At 40.7% G+C, this 27,893-nt stretch overlaps 1 protein-coding gene across 5 annotated transcripts; it reads right to left on the minus strand.

Annotated features, from left to right (window-relative positions):
* Positions 1 to 816: 816 nt before the first annotated feature.
* On the minus strand, positions 817 to 27,364 carry cbfa2t3 (CBFA2/RUNX1 translocation partner 3). Of its 5 annotated transcripts, none has more exons than XM_012962285.3 (11): positions 26,776 to 27,364; positions 14,400 to 14,546; positions 7,938 to 8,179; positions 6,319 to 6,408; positions 5,873 to 6,057; positions 4,981 to 5,216; positions 3,429 to 3,499; positions 3,139 to 3,343; positions 2,915 to 2,983; positions 2,548 to 2,728; positions 817 to 1,900 (listed from the first exon to the last, which is right to left on the minus strand). In XM_012962285.3, exons 2-11 carry the CDS (start codon positions 14,518 to 14,520, stop codon positions 1,636 to 1,638), a joined length of 1,665 nt encoding a protein of 554 aa, XP_012817739.2. In that variant the 5' UTR covers positions 14,521 to 14,546; positions 26,776 to 27,364; the 3' UTR covers positions 817 to 1,635. The 5 variants fall into 5 exon arrangements, with proteins under 5 accessions (XP_012817739.2, XP_002933702.1, XP_004913635.1 ...); XM_002933656.5 differs by having other exon boundaries at positions 2,543 to 2,733; positions 26,776 to 27,353; XM_012962287.3 differs by having other exon boundaries at positions 1,778 to 1,900; positions 2,548 to 2,733; positions 26,776 to 27,357.
* Between the last annotated feature and the right edge of the window lie 529 nt (positions 27,365 to 27,893).

A 27,893-nucleotide genomic window follows, 5' to 3' on the forward strand; every position in this document is an offset into this window, starting at 1 on the left:
TGACTTTAGGGTTTCACTTTCTGCCCTGTACCTTCGGCTGATGTGACTTTGGAAGGGTGCAAGCTAGACATGTATGCTCTACAAAGTCTACTGATTCAAGGGTTCATAGTTGGCAAATATTTGGCAAAGTATCAGTCATTGTGCTATTTCTGGGTTTCTTGGGCAGAAAAACAGTATTCCTCAAATACCTGTAGCAGCGCATGGATTAAGGTCATTCTTTGCTAGAGTAGGTTAAAACTAATCTGAATAACCAATCCTATAATTAACACTTTTACCTGGTGATACATCCTTGTGTGCTCGGTTACAGTTAAGTGAGGAAACCTTGACACATCATGCTTGTCACCATACCTGGTAGCCAGGTGACTTAATGCACCAAATTCTACTTTGCATACTGCATTTAGGACAAATAAATTATCAGTGCATTATACCCCAGAAAGTGCCTTATGATACAGACCCCAAACTTCAGTTCCATGGGTTTCTATAATTTCTTTAGGTACAGTTGGATACTCTGTTTCACAGTGCATACATCCCCCTGGCTAATTGTTTCTACTTGTGCATGACTTATCCTTCATTATATCGATTTGTAGCTGCCTCACCCAGCCATCAGTAGCCTTGCACATTTCATATTGCACTCATGTCCCCCCTTGTGGGAGTTATTTTGTTTGCTTTTATAAATAGAAAATAAAAAAAAAAGGTTCTGTACAATTTTACCCACTGCGGGCTAAAGTATGTGAGCCAGGGGGTCCCTGTGATCACCTCCCATCTGTCCCCAAATGATGAGGTCTTCATTGGCCACCATTAAACAATTCACAAGCATAACATTACGTAACCTCTTTAAATTAATCAGTACTAGCAGGGCAGGACAGAAACTCATAACATAGTCTTTCTGATAGGGATAGAAAGAATGCCCCTGGTTGTGTTTTCTTCTTTGAGAAAAGTCTGAAAGAAGAAAAGTTAGCAACAGTGCCACAATGACAAGAGGCGTTTGCTGCACAAGAGGTAGAGGAGGAAGATGCAGATGTTGTTAAGTGCAGCAGCACAGTGACCTCTCTGGAGAAAGCCTTTAAGAAGTGCAGTCTGTAGCTTTCATTCCAATGCCATGACCTCTTTAGGCTTCCATACTCCCCGGTCATGAGATTCCACAATATCCCCTCCACTGAAAGGGTCAAAAGGGCTTTGGCAGGGCTGGTAATGTTTGGAATAAATTATGGTTTTTTTTTTGGATTCCTTTAGAGGTGTTCTTGGTGTTGGACATTTCTTGGCTGACTAGCAAGGTAGTTTCATTTTACATTTCTATTTTTGGATATTTTATTCTGTCATTTTAAAGCCGACAAATTGAAAGCAGTTATAAATGAGCATTCCCTGACCCCCATACTTTTCCACGTTCCCTTGTAAATCTTAGATCCTTCTAAAGATTTTCCAGTAGATTCACAGAGGAACCGATGTAATGTTATCCAGTCGCGTAAAGCATCTTTGTGTTGACTCCTGGATTAAAGCCAGTCAGCCACACAGCAATACATAACATGGGAAGGAAAAGTCTTCATTGGTTGTTCCTCTATCAATGTGCCAAGTGGAGCTGTCTGTGAGAGGGGTTGACATTTCAATGACTAGTCAGTGTACTGCCTCAGGGTTAACCTATATGTTAGCGGGAGGCAGTATCCAGCAGTAGTGGAGTGGCAGGGGTTCCAGATCGGGAGACAGAGCTGCTTGCAGTGGGACTGGCCACAGGTGTGGCTGGAGTAGTAGAGGCTGGTGGTACATTGGATGGATGATGTAGGGACTGACCGCACACATGGTGATGTTTCTCCCAGTCCTTGTGCTGGCAAAAGGAGCCACAGTATCGGGCAGTGTTGCAGCCACTGCATGTTTCACTTGCTTTTCGCCCACAGTTCCAGCAGCTCTGCAAATATTGCAAAAGGAGTGTTACCATAGCTAAGGTATTATACTGATATCAAAGGCATTTCATAAACAAAATTTCAGACATGGTCACAAGCATGGTCACAAGCAAGGGGTTTAACTGCAAGATGACCAGACAGTAAGGCACCCAAGCTCCAACCTCCTTCATATTCTCTATAATGGGACTGCGGGTCAATGAATTGCTTTTGCTATATGGACTACTGGTGGTATCACTGATATACAGTCAGATTAGAAGTAAGTATTGTAGCTCTAATGTCCAACAAGACAAATAACATATCGGCAGGGATGGTCTGTGGGGACACTTACAATGGCAAACTAGAAAGTATACCTATTCGTATTATGCTAATATAAAAATAGTCATATAGGGCTCAATATTATAAACTTACTCTAGGTGTATTTTTACACTAATTAGGGCCACAATGGAGGATTAATGAATTGGAGAAGTTTGCCAACAAACTGTGCTTGGGCTAATAAATGTAGCTGTAAAGTTTTGCATGATACATTTTACTTTACTGCCTGGATAGTATTCCTCACCCCTGTGACTTTATCTGTTCTTCACCATATCAGTTGCTATAGGCTGACAGTTTTTTTGCGGCTACCTCCTGTTGAGCCGCTAGGCTGTTACCTCACTTGAGTCTTCCTGCTGATTGATGACAGATGCTGCGTCCTCCGATGCTTGGCGCTTTGCTTCCGCTAGTGCCCTTTCCATCTTGGCGCGTTCCACAGTGATGAGATCGTGTGCCTTGCGCTCTGCTTCTGACACAGCTTTCTGCAGTTCTGACATAGCCTGTCGCTTCACTTCGTTCACCGCCTCCTCTGTGCGGGCAGAAAGGCAGCTCAGAAAAAAGAAGCTTTGCCCTTGGGGGCTCATTCAAAATGCCAAAGTAGTTAATTGAATCATAAAATATTGTTATTGTAGTAAATATCAACTGGGAGGTTATATTTTGTAAATGGATAAAATATATTCAGCTTTGCATTGAGAGGACCTAATGCTCACCTGCCTTCCTCCAGATCTCTTCAGGCATGTATCCAGCCTGTGGCCTGTGTAGGAAGTCCCGTGTTGGTTCTGGAGTGAAACAGAAACATTCATATCAAAGTGATTACTACACTTAACATTTAATGATCTGGCCATGATTACATATGTCTCAAGGTAGGTGCTTTCACTGATATCTCTGTACTGACAAATTTATGAACTGACCCTTTCTATGAATATAAGCTCACCAGTTGGGGAGGACTCAGTGCTAGATGTATTGTTGTGGTGTCTTGCTTGTTGACTTGCAGAGCTGACAGTCTTTTTTATATCCTCTGCATCACTGTAGCGTCGTATCCAATGATTCAGCTCTTCACGATCTGCTTCTTGGCAACGGCGAAGTACGGTTAGCGAACGTCGTGTTTTTTCCACCATGTCCATGATGCAGTTTAAAAGCTATAAAAAATGAGCATTGGTCAATGTAAAATAAATCATGGGTGGCTGGCATCTTTCCTTCTAACAAATTTAAATGGACACTCACATTGTTGAGATGCTTCCACTCCTCTGCCCACTCACGCTCTGTAAGTCTGTGGTCGATTACTTCGTGCACAGCTGGGGGGGCAAAATTTAGAAGAGTTATATAAGAGTTAGAAGTCAGCAAGTCAGCAAGTGAGATTTCTTGAACTTGTTTGTATATAATCAAGTATCTTGTTGAACAATATTAGTAAGATATGCTGGTATTTGGGCCACAATTCCCAAATAAATGGAAGAAATATGCAAGTCCATATGGACTAAAATCATCATCATTATATCTTTGAGACACAGAATTTATTCAGCACTCTTTGAGTTTAGATCAGTTTTAGGTTATAATTGGCTCCCAAATGACTGGGCAAAACTTCTCATAAGTTTATATTTCTACTTGTGACTCTAATGAATGATATTTCAGCTGTGGTCAGTCACAAGATGACTTACTGTTATAATGAATTTCAAGGGCAAAAAAGGCAAAAGAATTTGAACAAAAACTGCTAATAATCGGTGAAATAATCCTTTGGGGGTACTTCAAGTTATGTAGGGTTACAGGTAGAGGTACAATTATTATATGAGAATACAAGGGAAAGGTAAAGAGTGTAATGCAGGACCTAATATGTTTGCAGTGCATATAAGTTTTGAACAAAATGTAGGTAAAGACCCATACACTTTTTTGGCCAGGTCACAAGCAAGTGGATCTTTCCCAGATATGCCCAACTTGAGGTGGGTGATATTGGATCACATTGACAGGATACAGGCCATTGGGATGGGGACCGCATTAACGCATCGGTGCGCTCATTGCCCCAATGGGATTTTTATAGGCTTGTGTATGGCCACCTAAAGCAGTACCTTAGCTTAGGTTGTAACAACACTATTCTAGCCTGGCACGCTTTCTACATTCAGAAAACTAGATAGAGCCATGACTACTAGTACCGTCATAGCTTAATGATAGGCACTTGAAAGGCTAATTAAATGTGCAGTGTTAAAACTGATCACTTTTAATTATAAATCAGAGATATAGACTATCTCACTGTCCCTTTTAGGCTGCAATTCAGACTCCACCATACTGAAGACAGATGCAATGTGGAGAAAATACTAAAATACGAAATGAACATCTCTGACCTTAGCTAACAGTGTAGCATGGCATGTACATTGTGATGCTTTCCTAGATCCAGGCAATCATTAGCATTGGGTTTCCCCATACTTCTCTAAAATCATCTCCACCAAGATGACAAGTAATCCCTTGTATATTCTGTCCAACGGAAATAAGGTTATCCAGTAAGATAATCTTGCAATGTCCACAGATACAGATACATTCTGTAGTGTACTGAATTGTGTCTTGGCAATAAGCAATATTATTTGTTAAGTGATTTACTTGATATCACATACTGCAATGTATTGGAAAATGATGCATAGTGCAGTAGATCTGCACCACTATACTCCCCTCTTGTGGCTGTTCATCTACATGGCTAGTATGAGCTTCTTTAACAGCAAAAATTTACTTCAGTTTTGAGTTGGCTTTAACCCTGTTCCCAGTTTAATGAAAAGTTTTATGTCAATCTCACCTGTCTGCCGGTGGCGCTCTCGCACCTCCCGAGGCTCTGTGTGTCGATAATGATGAGCCAGTACCATGTCCTCTAGACGATAATGTTGAGTTGGTGGCGGAGTAGGGTGTGGTAGTCCATTAGACGGAGGGTGCGTGAGTCCATTGCTTGGGCTAAATCTCTGTGCAGGGCTTGTGGTACATGTGCGTTTGGCAGGATGGTCAGGGTGTACACCTTCCTGTGCATTCTCTTTGGTCCTGATGTAGAGACAGAAAGAGGTGAGAATGAAACTGCTATTCACATTAAAACTAAATGGTGTGATCAAGATGAAAAATTGTGGCTGTGCTGCACTTTTATACTGAAGGATTTCTATTCTCTTACAAAATAGCTTTTCTATTTATTTTTCCCTTATCTGAGCAGAGGTTTGAATGGCCATTTAAAGAGTATAACCACCGTTCCCAGAAAGGTATGACCATTACAGCATTAAATATCACAATAGGGACCACACAAACCTCTTTGGCTGAAGCAGCGTGTTTTAGTTGGCCAGCATGAATATAAACAGTGTATGTACACTTACATGTGACTATAATGGCCCCAACAGATGGAAGGTGGCTCAAAAATATTTTTTTAGGGGGGGGGGGGTAGGGAAAACATTAATCTCAGTGAAGGATTAATAAATTGATATCTTAGATATTATATTATAATAAGATAATTCCACCTGGTTTAAGCATGTGCAATTCCTCTGGCCTTTTATACTGTAGGAAAGTGCCCAAGGGTAGATACACAAAATTGCTGTGCTTTGCCTTTAGCTAAATTCTGGCATACTAAAGGCTACAGGTATTAATTAATGACACAAGATGGCATGGCAACAGAAACAAGGCCTTGTAGTAGAAGGGATGACAATGATATTTACCTGTCTGGGGTCCGCCGCTTGCCATTCTCATTCACCTCCATGAGCAACTCAGGGGAGTCGCTGGGGGAGCTACTTGAACTGGCATCAAGAAGAAGCTGTTCGTGCTGTGCCAAGTACTGGGCAGGGCTCTGCTTTGCTAATCGAGCACAATGCAGGAGCTCACGCTGCAACAGGGGGAGGTTAGCCTGTGGTAGAGGGAAACATCGGGGAGAGTGATGTAGCACGAAAAAAACACCAGTGAGACATGATGTCATTTCTGCAACTGGAAAGCACTGGCCTTATTATTGTCTGGGGAATTTGCGATATTTTGTGGCATGTTTCCCTCTGTACCCTATTCTATTACACCTAGCACATGCCAGTTTTGAATTTCTGTTTTGTAAATTCCCCCTAGTGCTGTGCATCTAAATGGAAAGTAAGATAAGGGCAATGTAAGTGAAGGTACATACCTTTAAGAAGGGAATTACAAATGGCCGAAGAGGAAAGTTTGTGGCCTCCTGCAACTTTGAGTGAAACTCCTCAATGGTAAGTGTGGAATTCTGGGGCAGAGAACATGTACAGTAGGTCAGTGGCACATGATATTCCATACACCATCAGAAGGCTTAAGCCACAAACGAAACATGCAGTAACTATTAAACACATCTATTATACATGCATCTCATTCTACTGTATCTGAATAACTATATTTGACATTTGTGTTTGTGAATAACGTTCTATATAAAATAAAATGGTTTAGGCAACTGCAAGTCAAAGAATAGGCCAAACTGTGTGGCTGGGGGCTAGCCTGACGTCAATTTAGAAATCTTATTTTCTGTTTCAGAGAAACTTTAAAGGAGAAGGATAGGTAAAATCACTGGGAGGTGCCAAAATGTTAGGCATTCCCCAGTAAAATCACAGCTGTACCTCAATTTTGAATTTTGTCCACCACAGTAAAAAAGGCTCAGAATAACTACATATTTGCAATTATTTGCTGGGAGTCCCTGGACTGATGGAAAGATTTTTCTGACCCAAATTATAAGTATGTTGCAGCTAAATATGATTGGCAACAATGCTAGCCTCGAGAAAGGATAACAGTAAATCAGCAGGACCCCCTGTTAAACACATGGTGCTGATTCTATTATTACTATTGGAGATTTAAATCAGTTCAGAGAGGCAACATGGGAGCCCTTACTTTTCTTTACAAATGCTAAAATGCAAAGAAGGACTGTTCTGTGGCTGGGCACCACCTATACCATCAATTCTGCTGTTTGGTTAACCTTTTGATACTTAAAAAAAATACAACCATGGCTCTGCTGCAGTTTTGATTTATATCATCAAATTAATGCAACAGGACAGCTTCCACCATGTGTAATTACAAATGAAGATATGATGGGCCTTGTGGTGGCAAATGGAGCAGCAACAGTAGTCTGCTAACATCACCTTTAGCCTGCTAATATGAGGTACTATTTATCTCATGGTCTGTGTATTCTAATCCCTTTGGCTGTGCTTTGCACAGTTCTTCATGTAAGGCTCTGAGTTGCCTTGTAAACACTGGTAAATTGTTATTGTTTAGTGTAAAACAAAAAGTTTTCTTAAAAAATAAAACCTGCTCTGATGTCATATCTCACTGATTCTATAATGTCTTTAAATCAAATAGACAGTATATTAGTGAGGTCTTACAACATGTAGCGGGCCAATTATTTCTCACATAGCACGTTTGAGGGCCAGCTTAAATGAAAATAATTATGTCATACAGTGAAATCTATGAAGCTTTTGAGCAGACTTGGGGCCATAAAAATCTTTTGGAGGGCAAAATTCAGCCCACCAGCCTCCAGGTGGACAGGCCTGCACTACAGTTAATTAAGCTCTGCTTCCCTTAAAATATACTAGAGTAAGAGTCTACTCTCATAGCAGCAGGTGAGAAATCATGTGATACCTGGAAGATATTTGTATTCTTCAGTTAATACATTTGGGCACTGTACATTATAAAGATGGTTTAGATCACATTACTTTGGCACTGACAGTTTGAGTATATTGACAGAGCTAATTGCCTGGGTGGCATTTTGATTTTCTCTATTCTCATACATACCACAAGCCCAAGCACCAACGTCCTCACACGTTCCCCAATCTCTGGTGAAATGTCGCTGCCAAACTGCTGTAACGTGGTCAGGAAACGCTTGAGCTTGCTAAGCTGCCGTGCCCCGCAGGCTGGAGGGAGCTGCTGATTCGTTAGTGCAGCAGAAGAGGAAGCCGAGGGCCCATTGCTAAAACCATTTGGGGTGGAGGGTGCTCCATTAATGGCAGTCGGAGAGTGACTGCTACCATTCATGACTGCAGAAGAAAGACAAAGCAAATCTGTTATATGTGCACTATGAAATGTTTAAAATGCACATCTGAAAGGCAGCCTATAAAATATTGTATCCCTTCTCTTCCACAGTATTATATTGATTTGCCTGTCACTTGCAATAATATGCCCTGTCTCTCCTTACTTTACTGCACAGATATACTCACTTGTTACCAGTAAGGCCAACAAGAATCCCCTCTTATTGTTGAATACCTTATTGGACAGTGTGAACTTCCATTTTATTGCACTTAAAGAGATATATTGGGCCCGATTCACTAAAGTCCGAAATAAGGAGTGCTATTTATAGCATGCGTTAAAAATCTTATCACTTCTTATTTTTCACTCGATTCACTAAAAGGACACTTGTCATAATTAAGAAGCGATGTTCTTGGCGTTATTTATCTTACGATGACATATTTTCAAGCAATATATTACGCAGCGCACAAGATATTACGCAGCGCGCGATATTTTATGCAGAGCGCAATATATTACGCAGAGCGCAGAGTAACCATTACTTTCTGAAAACCACCATTTCCCTGAAAACTGGAGGATGCATCACTCTAGGGCCAACATATACTTGAAAAAATACGACTGCAAACTCCATGTTGTGTTGCCAATAGCTCACGAACCGCAATTTTCTTTAAGTACCGCCTGCCCCAAGTAGGGTTAATATTCACACAGATTAACACGATATTTTGCACGTTTAACGCTTCATATGTGTTTGTGAATCATGCGTTAGTACTATTTCTATTCGCTAATTAACTCAATGCGTTTTTTTTGTGCATGCGATATGCGGATTAACACATGCGAAATGACATTGATGAATCGGTACTTAATTATCGCATGCTTTTTAATGAAAAAAACTATGCGATAAGCGTTATTGACCTTTAGTGAATCGGCCCCTATAACGCTTATCGCATAGTTTTTTTCATTAAAATATGTCATCATAAGATAAATAACGCCAAGAACATCGCTTCTTAATTATGACAAGTGTCCTTTTAGTGAATCGAGCGAAAAATAAGAAGTGATAAGATTTTTAACGCATGCTATAAATAGCACTCACTTTAGTGAATCGGGCCCATTGTGTGAAAAACAAGGATGTGTCAGTGCATTATACTCCTTTAAACATAGAGGAAACATGCTTAAAAAAGTAGTGTTTCCAGCTGACTTATTTAAAATTTCTACAAAATCCCAACTAGTCCCACCTGTTCCACGGGAGCCAGCAGCACCCAGCACACTGCACTGTAAGATAGGAACCAATCAGCAGCTAGGCTGACCTGATAGGGGACTAAAGCTTGTCTTTGCTTGTGTGACTGCAGGGTTATGATTGTGTATGCCCTGCTACTGTGCTTCTGTCAGGACCTTTAGGACACATCCACCCCTCATTTGAAACACGGACAGGGGCCAGGGCGAATCTATAATGAGCTCCAACAAAGTGGTCCTTTTTAAACATAATCTTAATTCTTAGTCCAAAGAAAAACCAGCACCATATATTATTTATTATTGCTGTTTAGTTATACTACATGTCTCCACTGCCTATACAGACAGAACTGAACGCCAGTCTTTATCCCCCACTCAAATAAGTCTACCCCTATGTCAGGCATAGATTCAGCACATATAATTCCACACTTTAGGTCCTAAATTCCCCACAGAAGTATACTGGATATGCACAAAAAAACCCACTGCAAGCAGGACAAATATCTGTGCTTCGGGGGGGCTACAAGTGTAGTACTGGTTATGCTGCTTTATTTACTTAATTTTTGTCATTTAGACATAGCTTATCTTTACAACACCATTAACGCATATTTTTTCCTATAGCTAGGTGCAACAGTGATGCACAAAATCTAACTGGAACTCTGTAGTGTGCTTCTACATGACCTTGGGGGTGCTGTTCACTTTTTGTAAAGCACTTTTTATTTACAGAACAGGTTCTAGAAAGCAGCCTCTACCTGGAACTCAGTCCCAGCAAAGAATGTCCGCACATAACATATGGTGCAGAAGTCAACAATCCCAGCATCCTACCACAAGTAAGCAACCTAAACCAATGTCCGACCCAGCATCCCATTTGACAGCTGAAGGCTGATGTCAGCCATAACTACTACACCATGACCTCAACAGCTGGCCCTACTAGCCTCGTGCACTGCTACTACTGATACTACTAACTGCTATTTATGGCTCAAAAACTATTGTACTAGTTCCATATATTAATATTCAATGACTTATTATTGCTACACAAAGTAGAAAACCGGGATTTGTAATAGCAGTGTCAGTTCCAAATCTCTTATAAATGTTTCTAGTGCCAAATATAAATAAAAAAATTTTTTAAGCAACAGAATATACACTAAGGTTACAACAATGCAAACCAATGAAGACTAGAAGTGCACAGGCAAAGGACAGACTGTCTAGAAAATCGGTGAGGCAAATAGTAAGCTTGCAAAGAGCACACACATTGATACAATGGAAGGCACAGGCAGTGTACCCTACAGGCTGCCCCTCACACCCAGTCATTTGATGTCTCACAAATTTACAGCACAATGATAGTTAGTACCAAACTTAGCTGCAAATGAACAACCCTGTGCTTCTGTCTAACAAGCGCAACCACTAAACCTGCCAGTTGCAGGAACCTCCTGTTCACTTCTTGTAAACCCATACACACAAGCTCCTGGGGCCACACATGGGGCCCAATACTGTCCAGTCAAGACTCACCTTCCAGAGAAGGTTTATGCCTCTCTCTCTCCTGTGGCACAGTCAGCTTGCTAAAAGCTCAAACACACACTGGCATCAAGAGCAGGCTGGGGGGCGGCCCACGAAAGAAGAGCCCAAAATAACCACATGCCCACAACTGACAGGTGGGATCCCAAAGTGACACAGTGCTGTGTGTGTTTGTATGTGTTAGGCATGTCTGTGTAGAACTATGTTGCATCTCTGCTGTACACATGAATAATGGCTAACATGTTCTGCTCATTGGGCCAGGGTTTGCTAATTAGATTTTTTATCACAATGTAATGTAGCAGCACTGCACATGGACTACAATAGCATAAACATTTAGGACATGGATTATAGATAGGCACAAATGCATCTGTTCCTCTTCAGCTTAAAGTTAAACCCATCACATGAGAAGCTTCCACCACCCCAACATCTAATTACAGAACATCTGGTGTTAGGCTGCAGTGCATGCAGAAAGACACTGCTGAGTATGAGAGAGACATCCACCCACACAGCAGCAGGCTACAATATCTTACCAACTAAAACATAACCACCTGCAATCACAGAGAATCACTGCCATACATATAGAATGGACATGGGGGTGAATAGTTGGCCACAATGTCCCTCAGAGAGCTTTTATTGTAGTTTTTAACAAGGACATCCAACAATGGTTAAGAGTTATGTATCTATGCCCACCAACCTACATTTATACCACAAGTCTGTATTCATAATAACCGACCTACATCCAGTACAAACCTCAATGTATTCAGTATTACTTTGCAACCCTTTGTCTATACCTACCAACTTGCATTTATATCTCACCATAGCCTCCTTACTGGGTCCATATGATAACCAACACCTGTTAAAACAGAATGAACTGCATACCCAACAAATGGGTGACCTATCTCTTAAGGGTTGGTTTTGGGATACGGCAGGGAAGACATTTACCCTGGGCCCCTCTAAAAAAACAAGTTTACAGTTATAAGGTTGTAACAGGCTATATCATAGGTTTTATAGCTTTGGCACTCCTGATTTTTTTCCCTCTAAGCCCGAGGCCTTAGATTTCCAAATTATTCTGAACCCCTCATCTTCTCTAAAGGTGACCATGCACATAAAGATTTTTAGAAGATTTTTTTTGTTATGATATGACCAAGCTTATTGTGAAATAATCTTTAAAAGTACAATTGTTCCATGAAAATGACCATTTCAAGTGATATCATCTAGATCAGTGCTGTCCAACTGGCGGCCCGCGGGCCGCATGCGGCCCGCGACCCCCCTCTGTGTGGCCCCCCACCTGTCTGGCTGCTTTGATGGCTTACTCTTGTGTAAGCTCTAAGTGGTATCAGTACTGTGATTAACTGCCCCCCTGCATGGTTCTCACCTCAGATTCAGGCTGTAATCAGGCTGTATTGTTTAAATATGTAATCCCCTGTGTTGTTCACACCTTTTAATCTCTGCATTGTTCACCCCCTGCAGTGTTCACACCTCAGGCTCAGGCTGTAATCACCCCCATTGTTCCCCTGTTCACACCTCAGGAGCAGTAGAAACCCACAAATAATCCCTGCACACTACAAAAAGAACATATACTGAGGTGGTACTTCAATTAAAAAGTTTTTTAATATATAGTTATTGTGCAGACTGTAGGAGCAGTGCCAGCATTGTGTCACTGTAGGCTGCCTGTGTGTGCCATACACACAGGCATCATAGGGCAAGCAGAGTATGGCACACACAGGAAGGGTAGGGAAGGCAGAGTATGGCACACACAAGCAGAGTATGGCACACACAGGCCAAGTATGGCACAAACCAGTCAAAAATGGCAAACACAGTGAAAGTATGGCACACGCAGGCAGGGTAGGGAAGGCAGAGTATGGCACACACAGGCAGGGTAGGGCAGGCAGAGTATGGCACACACAGGCCAAGTATGGCACAAACCAGCCAAGAATGGCACACACAGTGAAAGTATGGCACACAGGCAGGGTAGGGAAGGCAGAGTATGGCACACACAGGCAGGGTAGGGAAGGCAGAGTATGGCACACACAGACAGGGTAGGGCAGGCAGAGTATGGCACACACAGGCAGGGTAGTGAAGGCAGAGCATGGCACACACAGGCAGGGTAGGGCAGGCAGAGTATGGCAGGTTTTTGCTGTACTACAACCATTAATATGGGTATGGTCATGTGATAACATGGGTGTGGTTTCAAGTGGGTGCGGTTTCAAAAAGGGGAGTGGTCAAAACTGGCTTCCATTATCGGCCCTCCACCACGTACGTCAGAAAAATTCCGGCCCTCGGTACAACAGAAGTTGGACAGCACTGATCTAGATGATGGTAAATATATGTTTTCATATACACTGTTTTTAAGCTGTTCTTGGTCCTGCAAACTGTCCTTTGACAATTTACAAGACAAAATGTATGCTGTATTGTTTCCTCTTTTTCAGTTTTTGGTTGTTGTACAACATGTCAAAAAAAAATAAAAAATTTAATTTCTATATCTTTGTGATTCCTCACAAAGATGGGCGGGGGGGCACTACATATATATTTACTGCTGTAATTTATTGAAATTAACTTTCATACAAAAATGTAATTGTTTAAAGAAAAAAATATTTCAATCAAGTTTCTGACTGAAGTCGCAAGAAAGTTTGTCAAATGTACGATCGTTCTGTGCACACTAACCTTCTAATAATTTCTCGTATCCCACTAAAATTGGTCGTTCAGTAAAATCTTTACATTTATGGTCAGCTTAAGGCTCGCCCTCTGTCTAACAGAGTAGCCTACCAATAACCTGAATGCTCACACCTGGCTCATTTTTTCTCCGACCATTCAATGGCAAAAACATTTTTTGCCATTCAGTTAAGAATAAGTTAAATAATTTTGGCAGTTTAACAAATTTCAGATGCTGTTCTGCAGATTTGTATGGAGAAAGAAGGTACTCCAAATTCACTAAATTGGATTCTGTAATGACAGTTTAACAAAGTTTACACAACTGCCATATTATTGTAATGAGGATATAGTGAATTTGACATTCCTTTAACTCCAGTTTAACTCTTTGTTACTCCAGTTTCAGTGTACTCCACCTTTGTGAATTCCTCACTCAAAGTCATAAGACAACCGTTGGTCAATCCCTGACAATCCCACAGTAAGCTCTCCAGGCCAGGCCCTCTTTTCTCTTTATGCTATTTACTTGCTGTGCCTAAGCCTCTTTTCAGCACTTACTCCCATGTCAGTGCTTTATCTATAAATGTAAATTTGTCTAGCACTGCATGACCCACTCTCTGAATGAATATACCACAGACTCTGCCAGATATTTATACCGACAGAATAACCAATACTTACCCATTTAGTCATATTCTTGGTACATGGTGCCAGGCTAGCATGCCGAGAGACCAGCTGTCAAACCCAAGCATGGTAACACTATTTCCAGCAGATAGAGAAAACTCCATCCCAAACCCCACTGTCATATAATTCAACTACAAAGAGATATCCACAAATTTCTAAATATCATACTTGTGCTTGGTGTAAATGAGGAGCTGCGGGTGGTTCCTTGGCTCAGTGCAGGTGAAGGAGGTGGCATGTTGGCTGGGCTGGTCCGTGTCTGAGTCTTCACATCAGCCGGTGAGTCTGGCATTGTAACCGCTGTATGCTAGAAGCTACCTGTAGAAAGAAAGAGAGAGATTTAAACATGGACAGAGAAGATTTGGTGGTACATCCTAATGCACAGATCATATTGTACATACCCTCACCTAAAAAGAAGGGCTTCATCTTGGTAAGAAAAGAGAGTGGGAGAAATGACAGGCCATAAGGAAGCTAGGATGGATGGAGAGATTACCCTTCAGGTGGAGTGTAGAGGAGGAGGAGGCACAGGACAGAGAGCAGCAGCTAAAGCTATCCTCACACACCTGCTGCCGGGATCAGCTGCACTCCCCGCGAACCCCCCCCCCTTGCCATACTCTGCTATTATTAACCCTTGCCTGGTTGGACACACAGCATTTCTTTGCCAGGGACTCGGCCTGGAGAGTTCACTACAGTTTGATAGTTGTGGACAGGTGTATAGCAGCTGCTGGGATCTGTCCCAGTCTTCTATGTAACCCAGGCCAAGACCAAAGAAGGGAACGAAGGGCAGGAGACAGGAGGAGAGTTTGCTGCCACGGGCTGCCCTGATGCCTACTCTCTTAAGGCTAGGATCCCAATCAAAAAGGGGGAAATTATATCATTCAGGGATGTCCAACCTGCAACATTCCAGTTACTGTTAAATTAGAACTCTTACATTTTACATAGCTGTTGGTGGGATTCTAGGAGTTGTGGTTCAACAGCAGCTAGATGGCTGCAGGTTGGACATCCCTGAATTATATATTTTTTTCCCCTAATGGGATTTGTCCTTTGTGCATTACTGTTATACCCTGGTTATTATTACCCTATTTGTGCCTCCCTGTGCCCCCAGGATCGCTGGTCTGGCCCTCTGCTCTGAAACTGATCTCACTCTAGCAGCCAAAGAGGGAGCCGATATACCCAAAGGAATATATATTTATATATATACATTAATATGATGCATTTGTGTTGAATTTTTGACAGGTCCTGGAAAACTCCAGAACTCACATCACATGCTCCAGCCAGGAAATCTCCTCCTATATTCGGATTATTTTTATTTGCTCACTAATGGTCTGCAGCTGGAAACTTGTGTAAATCTGACATCTGGATTCCATCAGCTCAAATCCCTGGAGAAAGTCTGGTCTCACACTGTGCTCTCAACTCTGGCAAAAATGCTAATACACTGGCGGTGGTTATGACTCTTTTTGGGCAAACTACTGAAAAGTAAATAAAAACGTGTCACCTGTAGTGGTGTCATGTGCTTCCAGGTCACCAATGATCTGTTTTTTAATGTCCTCATACCATGCCTCAAAATAAAGTGAGAACAAATAAAAAAAAAACTGCTTGGAAAAAAGACAGGATCTCTGTTTCAGGGGTGATCTGGTGTTGCGCCTGTTGCCCCGCAGGTGGCTCACAACAAAGAGGAAGCCTGTGCTGACTGGTGGCACTGAGATGCAAGGAACAGCTGCCCGTGGTGATAATATTTATAAGAAAGGCAAATGTGGCCTCCCTTATTAGCTTGTATCACAGCTCTTCTGGATGTGGCGGTGAATAACACAGATAAGACAGAGGCAGCAAGTGAGATGTACAGAATAGAAAGATAAGAGATAAAATAATGTTTAAAGGCAAAAGAACCAGGGAAAGAGGAAGTGAGAGAAGGAGAGGCCCGTGAGAAACAAAGATGTTTGAGGAACAAACAAACCAGAAAGAGGAGGGTCCTTGCATGTGTCAGATGAAGGGTTAAATGCGTTCCCCCCAGCAGCCAGTTCCCAGTTCTTTAAATGGCTGGAAATGCAGAGCAGATGTTGGAAGGCTGATCCCAGCCAGAGCCATGCCTGCTCCTAAATAAAGTAAAGTATTCCTGAAATTCAGGGACAAGCCCCAGCCAAGAACAACTCCAGATAAGACCCTGAGACACGGGGCTCCATCTGGTCTGTGTTATGGAAACACTCAGTGCAGCTGGGAGCCAGAGACTCCCCTGAGCAGGGGCAGGAGGAATGTGCATCTTGTACAATAGGCCCATAGCGCCAGCACAGAACCCACACCATGCTCTGTCCCCAACTCTCTCTTATGACAAACTGTGGCTATCTAGGTATTGTTGCACAACTCCGAACATCCAAGTGGGTTAAAATTACACTTTTAGGTCTAGTTACTTTCTGTGCTGCAGTCCATTGAAGTAGTTCTCCTAATATATATACTGTATGGGTCTGCTGATTCTTTTATCCTATTCTAAATCCTATGCTTAATACACACCTGTACATTCACACATCCCTCTGTATGCCACCAGAAATAGATTTCAGTGTTCTTTGCTAGGCTGTTTACACAAGAGGCTACAAGTCACAAGACAACATAGCATGCTGCCACTTTATTGCAACAGAACTTACAGCAGGGATTTTCTTTCTCCTCTCACACACCAACCTCTGGGAAGTGGCTAGTTTGTCCAAGGTAACTAACCTCAGTGTCTGAGTGAGTGTGGCAACAACTCCCCAAATAACTCCCCCTTGTGCGATTCACTACATAGCCACAGCCACTGCAGAATAAACTGGTGCTGTGGGTACCATAAGAACAACTAACTAATAGCAATACAATTACAGTAAAAAGGCAGGTGCAATTTAAAAAAAAAAATCCAGAGATATTTCTATTTAAAGCTCCAAATGAGCAGGTGGCACCATGCCATATAACTTGTGTGCCTCAATCTGACACTGCTAATATCCCTACGATGTATCATTCCTGCAAAGCCTGCTATCTGCTATGTAACAGACCTGCACAACTGAATCTTCCTGCTTTGTACCAAAACAGCACCACTAAAAATCCTTCTGTGCTACACTCGGACATGGTCTAATATCCCCTTTATCATTCTTGCACAGCCCAATATCCCTGTAACAGGCCTGCATGGCGTATTATGCTGTTTGTAACCAACCAGCACAGGCACAGCTTGAAATGCCCTTATGTCATAGTGTCACAGACCTGCATAGCCTAATAACTCCTCTATGTTACAAACTGTCAGAGCCTAATAACTCCTCTGTGCTAGTGACATGCTGAGCCTAATGTCTTCTCCGTGCAAGAGACCGATACTGAGCCTAATTTGCCCTTTATGCAAGTCAAAGCTTAATATCCCCTCTATGCTACAGACTGACAGAGCCAAATATCCCTTCTGTGCCGCAGACACTGAGCCTAAAATACTCTTGCAGATGTCTTTCTGTTACATCATTTGAAAGCCAAATATTCCCTCCCTGATACAAACATGCAGATACTAAAACATACGTTGTATGGTATAGTCTTGCAAATCACTTATGCCAAATGCCTATTTATACTTAAGGACCTGCACACTGTAAAAATATTTCTCTGAATTAATGCCCGACCAATTCTTGCTTATCTTCCATTACAAACTCCATGGGGGAGATATTATAAGTAGTGATCATTTTCCTCATATCAGAAACCTTGCCAGCTCCTCTGTTATTCCTCAGAGCCACATTTTCACGCTGAGGGAGCTATTACACACTTAACCACTTTGTGACAGCAGCATGAGAGAGCCTTAACGCCACAATGTAAAGGCCCATAAACTGATAGAGGGACTTCCAGGGCAAATAATTCTTCCAATAGAACAAGGTGAGTTCTAGTAGAACAGATATCTGCACTTCTGGCTTAATTATATATGCATCAAAGCTTAACAGTTGTTTTCTGCTGGGTCCAACTAGCAGAAATTGAACTAAATGTGAAGTCAAATTATTGTACTCTTATCTTTTTTCTTTTGTATTGTTTTCTTCCTAATTGGTCCCGCTGCTATTTCTATTTATGTATATGATTTAAGCCATGTTTTAGAGAGTAAAAGATCCAAAAAGTGTAATTCACGAACTACTATCTATGTAAAAATAATAAAAACTGGGGACCAAATGCATTTTATGGGTACAGTAAATGGCTATTTAGTAGAGATTTGGAATAGCTTATCTGAAAAAAAGTTCAAAATTTATGGGAAGGCCATTCAATTTTTAGCAAATAATTGACACTTTAAAAATAATTTCTTTTTTCTCTGTAATAATAAAACAGTACCTAGCTGCATGAATCCCTTTTGGTGGCAAAACAAGCCTATTGGGATTATTTCATGTTTATATGATTTTTAGCAGGCTTAAGGATGGAGATTCAAATTACGAAAGATCCCTTATCTTGAAACCCCCAAGTCTCAACCACTCCAAATAAAACATCCTATACCTGTACTATACAGGTATGGGACCTGCTATTCAGAATTGAATTTATTTGATTAAAATGGAGTCTATGCAGATGTCATGGCAGACCTTGAGCTAGCATTATTTTCATTACCCTCAAAAAAATTAGCAAAAACCCAGAACAAATTGACACTGCAGTTCATAGCTGCAGCACGCTGGGTGATTGCCTTGAACTGGTTGGCCCCGCACTTGGCTGTTTCCCAACTAAAAACCTGTATGGAATATATACAGACTATGCATTATCTTGCTGCTATTTTATCAGACTCGATGGACCAACATCAAGAAGTCTGGGAAGCCTGGATATCTTTCAGAACACAACAACTCCAACACCAACCCACAACGGACACAAACGACTCCCCCTGTCTCCCACCTGGATGCTTCTGTTCTCTCACTGGGTACAAAGTATCACCTGTCGCTATATACACTATCCATTTCTATCAAGATGTATTGTAACCCATGTCACCAATATTGTTATTAATCAATGTGTAAAAATAAAAATTGATAAATAAAGAGATTATTTTTTTAAAAATGGAGTCTATGCGAGATGGGCTTCAAAAATTTGGAGCTTTCTGGAAAATGGGTTTCTGGATAACCGATCCCATACCTGTATAAATCTAACCCACAGAACCCCATATGCATGCTACTTTACAACAATTTACAGTAACCTATTTTTCTTCTTATAACATTTTATTGCTGTCTATATTCCAGGGGCTCATCTAAAAAGGTGCACGCTACACTTGTGCCTTTTGCTGCCCAGTAGCTAAACCTGTGCCAGGGTAGAGTTAATTGTGTAAAAATCACTGGGGTATGCCCTGCAGAGCAATCTAACTTAAGGATTTCCTGTGAGGATAGCATAGAGCTAGCTCTAAGCCTTGGGAATATTACATAGGCAGCCACAAAGCAGCCTAGTGAGCCTAGCAGCATGGCAATCCACTCTTGTACTTGCCCATATACCTAAAGCATACTGGGGAATAACTACACTGCCCTGAAGAGTACAGGAAGTTAGTAATTTACACTTAACTAATGAATTAAAATGCAAAAAAAAGTCACATATTAAGCTATTTGCACTCCAAGGGGCAAAAATCATGACTCTCAAGTCTGCCCAATTCCAAAATAGGAATTTAAATTGTTGTGGCCACTGAGGCCTTGCTTTTATTGTCATTCTACAACCAGAACCCATACAACCCACTGGATTTTGATATATTATACAGTAAATGTGTACTTCTGGCCTACTTCATGTTGTCCCAGGGCTCTAAGACCCTCTGAAGCTCTGCCATCTGTTATGCTACATCAACTCTTCCTGAAAATTAGTGAATAGGTGACAGATTATTCTTGCTGCAGATTTATCTGCTGTGCTGTGGGGTAAAAGCCAAAAACCACGCATCCTCTGTGGCATATATATAAAGATATATAAAATATTTTACACTGAAAATAAAAATGAATGAATTCAAACCACGCATCACAGATGCAAAACAAGTAATTACAAAATTGTAATCGTATTTTCTCATGCCAGATTAAAGCTGAAATTTACATCACTTTAGATGGGACCACCTGCCACCACTGGTTATGTAAGTCCTTCAAGTTAGATCCTGTTTAAGAGAGTAGCTGTAGAACATGCTCATTTCTTTCCTACTGTAGCACCTTAACTGACACATGCCTGCAAGGCCTCACCACTGACTCATGCCTGACAGCACGGAATTCCCAAACTACATGGAAAAAAAACACAGCAAAGAAGGTAAAAACCTCTTCTGTTTTGAAGGTCTACAAAAAGAAATCACAAAATCTTCTGGAATAACTCCATTGCACTTTTTGGTCATAAACAGAGCTTTGAGCAAATTATTTACAGTGTATTTAGTGAGCAAGCCTTCTGTAAACGAAAAGGAAACTGGTGTCTGCTTCCTACACTCTGATTCCAGTTATGATGCATGAAGTCGTGTGGCCCAGAGTTATGTCACTGATCTTCTTCTGCGTAATAACACTAGTATACTACAATTTAAAGTGGCCATACATGGATTAATTAAAGCTGCTGACAGACCACATTGGCAGATTATTGGCTCGTGTATGAGGCCCTCCGATAGGCCTACTTGACCTCACCAAAAGGGTGGATCTTTCAGTGTATGTCTAGGTTAACTTTTCCATTCTAATTCTGGCAATCTCACTGCAAAGTATTTGGCTCCATTTAAAATAAGGTTAAGAAAACCTTATTTATAAAAAAACAAAAGCTATTCTCATTAGAGTGAAGCATAGTTTAATTCGAACACTTCTCTATTCCCACCTGCAAATATCATTGTTCAGACCTTGTGTACCCACAATATGCCAGATGGCAGCTACAAAAGACACCTAGCCATCCAAATGCAATCTTCTTTGGAGAGGTGAGGGGCGCAAGTACACAACTCCCAGTTAGCTAAAAGGTGGCAATGCTCATACAGTCTTTACTAGTTACTAGTACAGTCTTCACTACTAGTTTGGTGAACATTTTCCATGTCACGTTGGATTGTGTTGTGTTTACTATACTACTCCATACTGCCTTCACGTGCCTCACGTTTGTTTATATAAAGAGGTGAATTGTTTGATACCTCAATTAAAACCATCTGCCATGCAAATGACTGCCAATTAACTCATCCTGTTTTAATTACCTGATAATTGAACTTACTGTGTGTACAGAATGACATGAATATTAGACGGGCACTGGAATTATACCTGCCCAACACCCTAAATGAAAAAAAAAATCACAAGGATATCACTAATTTATGAACAGAATGAACATCAGGTCAGCAGAGTTAAGGCAAGTCTGAACCTAGTTTAGATGTGGCACATGGAAGCTGCCACATTGTTTGCACAAGAAGCCACATTAATAATAATAATAATAATAAGCAGGAAAGAATATGCTGGTTACTGATGTGGGATAAATCTGTGCTAAAAGAGTATTATAGTAGGAAAATTGATTATTAATCACAGTGCTTATGTATTTTGTGCTCTGTGGAGGACTGTTATAGCCAAGGGGCATGTGGTACTTCCAGTGCTGTTGAACTTACCTGTATCTATCAATTTGTAAAATACAGGGCTCTTTTTTTTTACAGAAATGTATTTTACTGTAAGTTAATGTTTCACAAGTATTAAACATTAATACATATATATATATATATATATATATATATATATATATATATATATATATTATATATGAAAATATTTAATCAATTCCCTTTAATCTGTGGTAAAGCACTAACTATTTTAAATGCACATACCAATTAAGTAACATTTGGCTTAGTTTGAGGATTCTGCAGGGAACAGTACATTGTTTACACATGAAACTGGATTAAATAATTCTGTAAAAAGGCACAGGAAACCTAGGTGGGCATCAATATTACATCAATGTACCAAAGTCATATTTTTGCTTGTACCTAAGCAGTTCTCAGTGGGTGCTGGGACTAAAGCAGAACAGTAATTGCTGTTTGTTACAGACCAAAGCTAAGAGCACTAATTTGGTGGTTTGGTATGTACAACACGTGTCAGGAGGCTCACCACTGTCAGTCCCATGGGTCCTGGAGCTGGACTAAAAGGGTGACTCAAGTGCTCTAAGGAGGGGTTGGCAGAGTGTTGATAGGAAACGCTGACAGTTTTTCATGGCTGCTTTACACCATTTGCTAACTATTAGAACCCTGCCTGTTGAACCACCCTTGGAAAAGTGACATTTAGAAACCATGTGGCTATAATGAAGTGATGTACTTTATTGCTGGAATGGAAAGCATTACTGTACCCCACTCTGCACTGACAATACATTAAAGAAAGACAAACTGCTGATATTACCTGAAAATTATACTCATGTTGCAGAAAAAAATTGTTCAGCATAAAATTTGCATAAGTTTCAGCTTGCAGAATAAGAGGGTTCCTTATGAAGGAGAAACAGAAGTTCCGTGGTGTTCATGTATAAAGATACATATATACATCCCCATATTCTAGGCCTATTCTGTGCCTTAAAAACAGGTATGGGATCCATTATCCGGAAACCTGTTACCAGAAAGCTCCAAATTATGGGATGGCCATCTTCCTTAGACTTTATTTTAAAAAAATAATTAAATGTTTTAAAATTGATTTCCTTTTTTTGGAATAGAAAGACAGTACCTTGTACTTCATCCCAGCAAAGATAAAATGAATCCTTACTAGATGCAAAACAATCCTATTGGGTTTAATTAAAGGAACATTAACACCAGAAAATGTGTTTTAAAGTAATTAAAATATAATGCACTGGTAACACTGGTGTGTTTGCTACAGAAACTCTACTATAGTTTATACAAATAAACTGCTGTGTAGCCACGGGGGCAGCCATTGAAGCTGGAAAAAAAGGAGACAAGGCACAGGTTACATAGCAGATAACAGATAAACTCTGTAGAATATAAGGGCCCTGGTAGACAGGGAGATTAGTCACCCGCGACAAATCTCCATTGTCGCGGACGTCTAATCTCCCCGATATGCCATCCCACTGGCTTGAATGTAAATCGCCGGTGGGATTGCATATGTGGCGCCGCGATTAACCAAAATCGCGGAAGTTTGACATCTCCAATCTGCAGGTCTGCATTGTTTGCTAAACTATATATCTCATCAACACTACCGGTAAGCTGAGAGTTGCAGTATGGCAAAAGCAGGAGGGACTATGCATGTCAACATAGAAAATATCACAATAAAATGTCATTTGTACATCCCAAGGACAATTTATGTGCGATACAATGGGCACAGGAGAAAAACATCCTCTCTGCTCTGACACTGTTTTCTGGTGGTGCAGACACTTCTGTACCTGTAGACTTCACTATCTTTACCTCAGTACCTAAAGGGTATCTTGCATCATTTGCCCATTCCATCCTGGGTTTACTATACTGTACGTTTGTATAAATCTAAAAGGAAGAAAAGCAGGTCTGAAACTTAATATGTTATATTTAATATGTATTCGCTGACAGGCAGTTGACACCAGAATATTAGCATTAACCTGCAATTTTCTCCCTCTATGGAATTAATTTTTCAGCATCTGCCATTAATATACAATACCCCCCCCCCCAAACAGCATACATAAATACATAAATAAAGGGCAATGATATGCTGGCACTACTACCTCTAAACATGCTGGCTGCCTCACTTAGAGAACTGCTTTAAAATGACATAGTTTCACCAAATGGTACTGACAACTTTTGTCATACTATGTGCCTTAATGTTCTAAATCACTTTGGTACACAATCTGAGCATCAGTAACATTATTCATAAGAACTGTAATATCACATTATCATGACACCTTTGCTAAAAAAATTCTTAACAACTATTAGTTGTCACCATCAACAATTTTTGTGGGTGTTATGAACATTCCCATATATATAAATTAAACACTATCATTGAATTACTACAACTATTTCAAATGAATTGTATGGCTGAATTAAGAATGGAACATTCCTTGGCAAAGCCCAATTCCAACAATTCCAACTGTATATTAAAGTGGCATGAAAAGTAGAATGTACTTTCTAGAACATATGTTTTTCCCCAACACTTTAAGTCCAAACAATGTACACAATTAAACCTACAAAATTGATTGTTAGTATGTAAATCTTATTATGTATTTTTTTTAAGTTGTTTCTCATGCCCATAATCTTCAGGCCTCTATTTGTAACTCAAAAACATACTACTGATACCGAGATGGGAGGATCTTCCCCCCGTTAAATTAACATTAATTCCAAGCGCTTATGACAGTAATCATTAGACTAACAGATATTTCAGATATTGAAAACACTACATTAATTTTGTTATTTGTCTAATAGAGGTTACAGTACAATGAGAAGAAAACATTCATATTTAAAGGATAAAGAATCTTTGAATTATTTTAGCCCATGTCTACTTTAGATCTGCACATTTAGCACTTAACATAGAATTTTACACCACAGGCTACACATTAAGTCATTTAATAAAATACCCAGTGGCCACAACTGAACATCTGCTTTATTTAAACAATTTTCCTTATAAATCACAGTGGAAAAAAATAATATTGCTGGCCCGCAGAAGCAGGGAATTCCAACTATTATGACTGCAAGTGCCATTATCTAATGATTCCAACTAAAATCATTCAAGGGAAGCATTCCCAAGGGTTTCTGTTAAGTAGGCAAGAGACAAGATACCTATCAATAGTCAGCTCCTACTCTGTAGCAATCTATTAGGGACTTGCTAGTTTGCAGTAAGTATAGTTTTATAATATAACACATTCGAGTCATAAATGTCCTGTAGAATATACCCTTATTACAGGGCTTACTGATGTCTATGCTTATTTTCATATTTACTGATGTCAGTGGTGTCCCATGACAAGTACCCTCTTTTGCAAACCTGGCCTGCGGTCTTTCTCCACAGTAATCTCTAAAATCCTTGATGATTCCCTATATATATATATATATATATATATATATATATATATATATATATATAAAAACAGTAAATGGACACAGCACTCACATGACTTGGAAAAAAACTGCTGTGTCCATTCGTTGTTTACATTTTGATACCTACACTGGACACCCAGGCAATTTTTATTCATTATAGGAGGGTGCCCTTCCATTACTATGGCTTGAATGAAAAGTCAAAGTGCTATGAGCTGATATGAGAAAAGGAGGACTCTAGTTAAAAATACACAATTTAACAGCAGAAAAAGAATCATCACTGCGCCAAACAATGGGATAGGTTATTTTTTTTTTTGTAAACGAAAGCCTAAAATGTTTAAATCCAGTGGTAGATAGATAAACCAAATCCATAGCAGAATAACTTCATTACAGACAAGAAATAAACAATACCACAAAGACAGTTCCTCTGTGCTGTTCCTGGGCCTTGTCTATACCATTTAATCATGTCACTTGCAGCGAGACCCCCATGACGGCCAACTCCTGTCAGCCCCAGAATCACTGCTTGCACTCTGCAAGGCACAGGAATTCCGCAAGCAACACACAGGCAGCATTAAGAAGATTACATGCTGCATTGTTAGCGAGAGGACAAAGCTAGTTGCGAAGAAAAAGAAACAAATTGCGTTTAGCCCATGTACTGGATATTTTGGCTGGAAATTGACAATTAGAAGCAGTTTGTTTAATTCTTAAATATTTATAGGTTTTTCTAAATTGTATGTGGAAACTTTTTAACCTAAAGCAGAGACATGTTATAAGGTGAAGCCTATTGCTGCTGACACACCACTGGGATTTTTTACCTGCTCTGTTTAACCCTTTGTAAAAAAAAACAATCTTGACACCTGAATATTAAATCCCATCCTATTTTAGAAGGAGTAACTTCACACAATAATTCACCCCTTCACAAAGGCACCTTCGGTAAATCTGATTGCAAGCTCAACTGACCTTAAATATGTTGTAGGAACTTTATCAGTTAATTTGCTTTCCCAAGTTATTACACGACATGCCTTTGAATCACAGGATGATGCTAAAATCCCTTTTTACTGCAAAAACAAATGAAGTAACTATTCTAGGATCTCTGTGCCCCAGATGATTCACAGCACAGATGGCATTTCATTCTTTCTCCAGTGTATTTTCTTGACATTTGGTGCTCTGGGTGTGGAGGGCAGCTTCATTTTTAGTGAAAGCGTGTGGTTATTATTATATCTTTTTTTAAGTGATTTGAGGAAATGAAAACACCAGCCTCCAAACAGTATTATACATTTTTCTACCCTACCTACAGGGTCCTAATCACACACACATTGCTCCCCCTTAATTGCTGGCATTTGTCAGTGGTCTGTGGACATATGGATAGATATACAGATTATACAAAGGATTTAGTAGTAGGGTCCTATCTCAAGTAGCCCTGGATATATTAAGGGATATTTGAGCTATCTGTTAAAGCAGAAGACAAAATAGCACTGCACCACAAAATGAAAAAATCTAAAGAACTTCAACCATGAAGAATGCAAGCTCTGCGGGACACAGTGAGACTGTCACTGCACAACACTATGTGGCTGATTAGATAGATAGATAGATAGATGATAGATAGATAGATAGATAAATAGATAGATGATATTACATAAGATATAGCATGTCTGTGCTACTCACCCTCCTGGAGTCAGGCTGGAGGTCACTGATCAGCAGGAAGCAGATCCCACAGCCAATGGTCCCAGCAGAAGTAGATCCACCATATCACAAGCTGAGCTGCCTGTCCGAGCCTGTGTCCCAAGGGTCACTTGCTGCAGACTGTCCCTCCTCTATGGGTCGTGTCCTGCTGGCCAATCTCTCCTAATCTTCAAACTGATTCCCAGCTGTCACTTTGTCACAGTTCCTTGCAGAGCCGTGCCAGGTGCCCGCGGTGCAACTTCTGTCGCCTCTCTCTACATCACTCGCCCATTCCAAGTTCGTCGTAGCCAACCAAAGATATAGATGGGAACAGGGGTCCCTCTACACCCAAGAGTGTAAAATATTGGCAGTTCCAATGTTAGGATCCTTAGTCTAAAATGATAGTTGCATTTGGTGCCCGGATGCCAATGCAGGGTGCCCACGCTGGAAACGTCCTTCCAGTTTGTCCCGATGCCCAGCTGCCTGCTGCTCCTCTGGCTCCCAGCCTCACACTGCCTCCGTTCTTCCTCACCTCTAACATCACGGCTCTGCCGAAACGAGCGTGTGGGGGATCGCCTGTAGGGGGAGCTGAGCCTCCTGTTCCTGCCTCATTAACCCCTTCCTTACACGTGTAACAAAGAGGCCAGGAGTGGACAGAAGCTGTTACACTTATTACGCGGTGCCATTTAGCAAGTTAATATTAAAAGCGGCCATATGTCGTGGCTTTTCCATGCAACCACGGCCATGTATTTTGGTTCCATCAAACAGAAAGCGGAGTTGCACTGCGCTTCCAGTGCCGCGGGATCTCAGTGGCAACGAAGGGGTCTGTCATGCAGGAACTACAGGGGCATTCACTGGGCTTGTGTATCTGCTCCTTGTATATCTGCTCCTTGTATATCTGATCATTGTATATCTGCTCCTTGTATATCTGCTCCTTGTATATCTGCTCATTGTATATCTGCTCCTTGTATATCTGCTCCTTGTATATCTGATCATTGTATATCTGCTCCTTGTATATCTGATCATTGTATATCTGATCATTATTTTAGAGATTTCTATGGCCAGAAACCAGTTGTCAGTTGCTGCACTCCCTTATATATATAATATGTATACATTTTTCT

This window comes from Xenopus tropicalis, chromosome 4 (genome assembly GCF_000004195.4).
Source record: "Xenopus tropicalis strain Nigerian chromosome 4, UCB_Xtro_10.0, whole genome shotgun sequence".
NCBI lineage: Eukaryota > Metazoa > Chordata > Amphibia > Anura > Pipidae > Xenopus > Xenopus tropicalis.

Bases quoted from the DNA above. Each gene is read 5' to 3' on its own strand.
- cbfa2t3 (XM_002933656.5), bottom strand. From the start codon at position 14,520: ATGCCAGACTCACCGGCTGATGTGAAGACTCAGACACGGACCAGCCCA. The intron at 5,217-5,872 runs GTAAATATCATT...TCTCTACATCAG, and splicing joins AAGCGGCGGACCCCAGACAG to GACCAAAGAGAATGCACAGG. The intron at 1,901-2,542 runs GTAACAGCCTAG...CAATATTTGCAG, and splicing joins AGCAGGAAGACTCAAGTGAG to AGCTGCTGGAACTGTGGGCG.